This window comes from Uranotaenia lowii, chromosome 3, assembly GCF_029784155.1.
Source record: "Uranotaenia lowii strain MFRU-FL chromosome 3, ASM2978415v1, whole genome shotgun sequence".
NCBI lineage: Eukaryota > Metazoa > Arthropoda > Insecta > Diptera > Culicidae > Uranotaenia > Uranotaenia lowii.
In genome coordinates, this window is record NC_073693.1 from 56,085,007 (window position 1) to 56,092,395 (window position 7,389).

Genomic DNA, 7,389 nt, shown 5'->3' on the forward strand with positions numbered 1-7,389 from the left:
TCTTTTGTGTATCTCCGTTGCACCCGTTCCAGGTACCCATTTTTGAAACACTTAGTCTGCTCAAACATACCTAATCCAATCGCTTTCAACATCTTTTGACGGTCGCCATGTGATGAGAGATTACTAATGAAATTCTCAGAGAAGCAGTGGAATACATAGGAAAAAAGGCAGAACCAAACAGAGGAGAGTATAGACAACTTGCGTTTTCGGATTGTTTGATAATTTCATCTTCCACCCTACGCAACAAGGAAGTTTCGGACAACGCCACAAAAAATATTTTCATATAAAATGCAACTTTATTACTTACTACATAATCCATTGTAGATGTATTATGCAACATTCCAAAAAATCATCAGCCTAACAATTATTGGTCAATCGTCAAAGAAAAACAAGCAAAGGAAACAATGTGTATGTTTTTGTGTGTTTTTTTTTAACAACACCCGGCAGTAACCAAGAGAAGGTATAAGAGGGAGGCTAGCCTTTACCATTCTCATTATTATTTTTTAGTATGATGTTAGTATAGCAGTTGATAGGGTATGTCGAAGCGAACCAATTTCATTGTCGCCGATTAAATCTCGTTTAAACTTTGAATATATCAACCATGAGAAGATGGGGTAATAAATATAAGCTTTTTGTGATAAATAAAGACGCACAGCAAGTACAATATTTAGCAAAAATTAACCATAAATCATTGATGAACAGTGTCACAAAAATGTTTAACTTTTGCTATACATGACCTTCAACCAACCAAAGGTGCAATGTTGTGACATTGCATTGATTTCTCTTCTCATTTTATAAATCTTGATGTCGAAGATAAACCAAAAACTGGATAGCGAAAATCAAGTGACACTATTTATAAATGATTCAAATTCAACAGGTCTTAAATGTAGTGGTGAAGCAACTAACTTCTATCTTCTACACTTGACGAACCTTACAAACTATATGATTCAGTCGTTCATTGCTGAGTGGTTCCGTAGGTTTGCTGTTCTAAATGGCGGCGTTGGAACCAACATCGTCATTACTAGATAGAACTAATTTTGCACTATCAGCCCTAGTAGTTATGGAAAATATGTCACGCATTTTTTCTGATGTTACAGTATATTGTTTAAAATTCGCTCTGTTCATACCCCAGTAATGCCAGAACACTTGAGTTACATTAATTTGGCTTTTTGAAAGCTTCGCTCCGTATCTGGCATCTCATCGGTTCGGGTTTGGGTGGAGTAAAACATTAGTCAAATACTTACCTGTCACGCGTTCGGTTGAACCTAAACCAAACTAAAGCCCTGCGTTTGCTGGATTGCTTGCAGCAGTTTGTACTTAAGCTTCTCCTTCGTCTTGTACTGGGGAAGGTCGAGCAGATTGAAGCACGTGTGGGCCACTGGTAGAAATTTGTCGTCCGATGTTGGTTGAATGAAAATCTGATAAAAGAGAATATGATTAATGTACAAGCTTCAAATTTTTATGTTTTGTTTCCGCTGAAAAAAATGGGTCAACATATTAAATTTACTAACCTTAATAGCTTTCATACCCTGGATGGGAATTCGATCGCAACCTGTCAGAAACAGGAGAAACTTTTTCTTCTCTTCCAAAGGCAACTCGTGGAACACTTCCCAGAACCACCGAATCTGAAAAAAGGAATTATAGGAACAATTTTAAAAGCCTGTCACCGTTAACATAACGCGTAACTTACAGGCTGATCACTGGATTTGTAACCGTTTTTATATTCGGCATTTTCTTCGAGCGCAATCCAATCGTACTCCTCATTACCGATAACGACCGCCATCAGCTCGTGGGCTTTGAACAGCTTCAAGACACGGCCTCCGCATACTTTCATGAAACCCAGGCGGAAATGATTGAACGATTTTTCCACCGATTTATTCAGCACGTAGTCGGTGTACATCTGAACAAATTCTTGTCTGTAGAAATATAAAAACGAGCAGTTTATAAATTTTGTTTTGAAAACGATTTAAAATATCTCTTACTTATTTTCCTGATTGACAGCTATCCTTTCGCCGCCGGGTTTCAGTTCGATCGTTTGCATTTCTCCGAAGAAATCCCGGGTTGTCGAGAACGTCAGTCCGAAAACCTCTTCCAGGTCCGGTTCGTTGTAATCAAGTATGGCTTGCATTGATTTTCCCACCGTTGGCATGAGTTCGGTTAGATCGCTCAGTTGAACCTCTTCTCCCAGAAGTTTTTTATACAAAGCCAACGGGAACGGCAGGTTGATGATGGTAAAATTGTAAATAGCCAACCCACACAGGATTCCAATCAGCGCAAACATGCCATCATCGCTATCAAAGTAATCCTCAGTGAACCAAATGGCTCGGGAATCTTCGTAAGATTTAAACATACCATACTTGGGGTCTAGAATGTCCTTGAGTAGTAACATGAAGAACTCTTTCCTCACACCACCCGCATCTTCGGCTTCCTCGCCGTGGAAATGAACTTTGAGAGGTTTTTTCAGATCGTTTGCAGTATACTGAGCCAGCTCTCGAATCGTGTCCTGGACAATGTTGTCCCGCGTAACAGTCAGCACAATGAATTGGGAAATGTTGACGGCATTCGATTGGAACAGTGAGAGTATATTAACGGTGGCAGCGTTTTGCATAGCCTGGTGCATTTGTAGGCCTTGGTCTGTTTGCAATAGCAACGTCTTTGACGAGGCATTGAAAATGAATGGATAATTGCACAGCGAAAAATAAGTACCAGTTACATCCGTAACCCATCGTACGTAGTCTAATCGAATGTCGATTAGATCATCAATATCATTAATGTGAAATTGTTCGTAAGGCAACTTGTGTGTTCGCTGGGAGTGGTTTATCTTGTAAAGTATAGCCATAATGTTAAGCATCGCCACCAGATTAGCTTCATAACGGATTTCCTGTTTTTCCTCGCCCCCAGTAACTTTGGGGAACTTAAAATTTACTATATAAAGCACCACATTTTTGAAATTTTCCACTAACCGTTCAAAGTATTCCTTGGTCTGGTTAGACCACCACTGGGATACAATTTTGAATGGAATATTCTGAAGATTTTGAACGGCCTGACTGAACGGCGAATGCAACTTTTGATAGTTTTTAGAGTTGATAAACTCGTGATACATCGGTAGCGTCAGATAAACCCGCAACGTTTCCACATCAGCCGGGGAGGCCACCAGGGAATTTATTAGGTCCGTCGAAATCGATTCCCATATGAGCTGTTTCAGAGTGTCGTGCTCAATTTTCCGAATGTTTTCGAACGTTTCTTCCGCTGCAACAATATCTACACCGGGATGTTTCGATGTGCAACAAAAGTGGGCATCGTTCTGCTCCAGCCACGATCCGTTGAAGCAAGCCAAACTTCGGAACACAGTTTCCACTAGTGCGATCAAGTCCATGTCGACCGTTTCATTGGGTTTGGTGTTGGCCAAACTGCTGCTCACCTCGGAGGACAGCGTTAGGATTTGCGAAGCCGGGTCGTACATTCGGTAGTCCGAAGGCAGGCAATTATTAGTTTGTTGCAGCATCACGAAACACTGATCACCGCCGGAAAATATTCGGTTCACGCATAGGACAGGAATTGGACCTGGACCTGGATCAATCTGAAATTTTAAAAAGATAAAGTTCTGAAGTCATGGAAGGCCGAACAGACGTTTTTATTTTCAAATCAAATGTTCTCATTACCCATGGCCCACGAACGATTTGGGGGGTGTTGAAATTTGCACTGGCGCCTACGCCCAGCTGACCGACTCCTCCCAATCCGAAGGCGTAAATTTTCCCTCGAGAAGGCACGAAGGCCAGAGTGTGCCTTCGACCGCATGCAACTTGGGTAATTTTGCTTCCCATCAGCTCCAGAACCATACGCGGCAGTATTTCGTTACCGCAGGTGCCGTGTCCTAGCTGCCCGAACGTTCCTGCTCCACAGGTGAACACACCACCTTCATTGGTAAGAAAAACGGAAAAATCGTCACCACAGCTGATGAACCTGACGCCCAGGCTACGCAACGTCTTCAGCTGAGTTGGGTATTGTCTTGAGTTCAGATCGTTCAGACCTAACTGACCGAAGGTGTTCTTGCCCCAACCGAAAATGGCTCCTGATCTGATAGAACATTTAAAAAGAATTCGTGATTAACAGGTTAAATTTACTATGGGAATATTTTTTACTTGGAAACGGCGAAGCTATGATTCCCGCCGCAGGCGATAAATGCAATCGGAATACCGGCCAACGATTTGATCAGCGTTGGCATCGGAACCTTTTCGTTGGAGTAGCCTAGGCCCAGCTGGCCATATGCATTCGCACCCCAGGCAAAAAGCTCCCCGGAATTTGTTAGAGCAAGGCAGTGAAAGTGACCCGAAGCCACCTGGACGATGGTTTTAGTAGCGATGGCTTTGATCATCCGCGGAACCCGCTGATTGCTGAGATCGTTACTGTCGTGACCCAGCTGGCCGAGTGCATTAGAGCCCCAGCTGAACAGTTGACCCCAATTGGTGAGGGCTATCGAGTGTGACGTTCCACAGGTGATCTGCGTTACGATGTAGTTCTCCAGTGAATTTAGCAGTTCTGAAAAAGGAAAAAAAAATTGTTTTTACAAAGTATTATGAGTCATTTTAACATTAAAGGAAAGAAGGCGCCTACGGAAGGGTGGAAAAAGCCTCAGAAGTGAACAAAAAAAATGTTAGAAAAAAAGTATGACGATGTTTATTTTCGACAACGTGAAAACACAATCAAAAACCTTGTTGAAAAAGAAATAAAATGATAAAAATGGCTAAAATTCTGTGAAAAAGTTCACACAAGGTAAATAGAGTATTAACATCTATCGCATCAGAACAACTCAACAGTGTTGATTGAAGACATATACTTTCAGACAGATTTCGACAACACAATACAATACTTTTCAAGGGTACCTACATGAATGTTTAATTGAATGCATACAAATTGCTAAGAAAGTTCGTTAAAGAGTTCGGTTGGTAAGGGCTAATTTCGTATCGAGGAGGTAATATCGACTCAAATTCTTGATCTTGAATTCGATTTGGTAAGAATGTTTTGAGTTGAATATGGAATTAATAAACCCCTATATTATTTGCACATGAATTTCATCCATCAATGAAAAATGAAGTACTAGAATGTTTCCAAATTTAAATTTAAAGTAAAAGAATTAAATCAGAATAAAGAAAAAGCAAAAATCTCTAAAAGCAACAAATTGAAGCACAATAATTACATTTTCAGAATAAAACTCTGCTAAACTGCTTCTAACATTGAAATAGGAAACTGAGATGGACGCTTTTTTTCGAATGTGGGTGGATGGAGGTGTGTCGTGGCAAAAGTGTTACATACTAAATCGGGACCTACGTGGCCGTTTGTTTGGCAGACTGTCCGTATCGTGCCCAAGCTGGCCATGGTCGTTGTTGCCACAAGAAAACAGCTTCCCATCCTGGGTCAGCAGCAAGGTGTGGGTTCCGCCACAGACGGCCTGCCGCAGATTCCCACTGTGTGTCCATTCCATTTCCCGCGGGGTCATCACCTGTTGAAAGTAATAAATTTTAGATAAATTTATTGAAGTTGAATTAAAATGTTTCTCAGAGCCTTACCTGTTCTTCCTCAATCCCACCAAGGCCAAGCTCGCCATGAACAGTGCTTCCCCAACAGTAGATTACCATTGTGACGAAAGTGTTATGAAGGTATTTTAATCTTATTTTTAACTAAATGTTCCTGAAATAAACATGAAAAATTGGAATCAGTCTCAATTATGTTCAACAAAGATGCTGTGGTATATTTCTGCGATATAATCTACCCCAAGCATTACCACACTCAACCGCAGAATGATTGTTCCAGAACATTCTATCTGATTTTCTTTATTGCTGTGGTCCCACTTACAATTGCATCATTCTTCACAGTTAGAATGTTTTGGAAAACAAGTATCAGGTGTGTAAAAAGTGTTTTAATCTTATCTACACTGGCTGGTAGAATTCACGTTCCAGTGAAACGATAAACCATAAGGAAAAGAAAGTGAAAATCGATATCCGTGTCAAAAGCACTTGAAATTCAGTCTTGAAATTTATATCCTCTATTTACAAAAGGAGTCCAAGTTGGAAGTATCATAGCATTTTCGGGAAACCATGACCTTAACAACAATATAAAATAAGCCCGGAACATTCCGGAAAAGAAATAAACAAACCTCAGGCTATCAGCGGAACGTAAACAATGGAGCTACTCACCCGTAATTTCGATGTAGATTTTTTGTTCCGTTACTAGCTGAAGTTCCAGGAGACAAAACCCAACTTCATCGAGGCGTTATCGTAGCACTCAGCCCCGCAGTTATGCAAAATTTAATTGCAGTGGAAATTTGATGTAATTTAATTTGGAAACACCCGAGAACATCAACATCATCCCGCTGCGAGGGGATGACACTTTTGATTCGATCGAGCTCCCTCCGTCGAAACCTGTCAGGGTATTGTTTTTCAAAAAGACGTTTTCTGGTACTTCCAATAAAAATAACAATACTTTTGAAAATTTTTATGATTTAAAGCTATTGTTGCAAACAAACGATTTTAAAACTTATGAAAGTTATACGCAATTAGTTTTTAAATACCTTCAAAAATGCACCCTTTTGAAAAACTCAATCAGTTGAAAATCGCTTTCTCTCGTTTCTCTCGAATGATTTTGTACAAGTGTGTGAGTATGTTTACACCGGCCATGCATGTTCGAAATTCGAACATGGCTGTTCGCTGTTTCGCGGTCGATCTAGAATGCTCCGGAAATCGTTACGGGAATCACGTGGTTCCTGCGTTTAAATAACGAGCAAAATTTATAGGCAGTTGTTTTTGTAGAAACGATTTTATCAATGAAAACATCAATCACAATTTCAATTCAGCTTTTTTAAGTACCTATATGATACAAACAATTGCAGCATTCATATTTAAAGGACTGAAGGCAAAATTGGGACGATTTGATAAATTGTTCCGAAATAAAAAGGTGAGCGCTGGTGCAAGCCAAAAAGGAAACTTCTATCTCTTCGTGGCGCCAGGTACGCTATTCAATAAGATTTAATTCCAGTATTTTCAATGCTTTATTTATTTTCCAGATTTTTCGTAACCATCATCAGAAACGAATTCGGGTAAATGTTGGTACACCCCGCTGTCTGATTTCTTCTTGTAAGATTAGGTAATTAATAAATTCCGAAAAATTTCTACATTTTGAAATCAAACCAAAACCTCACTTAAAAATATAGACCTCGTCCGTTTTTTGGCAGTATTCGAATTGGCAACATTCGATTTTGGTAACATCCGATTCCGGCAAATGTACCAAAATCGAACGGTTTTCAGAAACATTATTGTGGTTACTGGCAAAATTTCTAATCGCGCGACGGTAGCCTTCCGTGCGGTAGGCTAGCCGGAGCAGTAAACACAGTTA

General features: G+C 40.2%; 1 protein-coding gene across 2 annotated transcripts; it reads right to left on the reverse strand.

Annotated features, from left to right (window-relative positions):
* Positions 1 to 276: 276 nt before the first annotated feature.
* On the reverse strand, positions 277 to 6,407 carry LOC129756087 (probable E3 ubiquitin-protein ligase HERC4). 2 transcript variants are annotated; one of them, XM_055752839.1, is made up of 9 exons: positions 6,195 to 6,407; positions 5,568 to 5,688; positions 5,329 to 5,500; positions 4,143 to 4,539; positions 3,663 to 4,077; positions 1,983 to 3,580; positions 1,691 to 1,916; positions 1,512 to 1,625; positions 277 to 1,418 (listed from the first exon to the last, which is right to left on the reverse strand). In XM_055752839.1, exons 2-9 carry the CDS (start codon positions 5,634 to 5,636, stop codon positions 1,266 to 1,268), a joined length of 3,144 nt encoding a protein of 1,047 aa, XP_055608814.1. In that variant the 5' UTR covers positions 5,637 to 5,688; positions 6,195 to 6,407; the 3' UTR covers positions 277 to 1,265. The 2 variants fall into 2 exon arrangements, with proteins under 2 accessions (XP_055608814.1, XP_055608813.1); XM_055752838.1 differs by having other exon boundaries at positions 5,314 to 5,500.
* Positions 6,408 to 7,389: the final 982 nt, after the last annotated feature.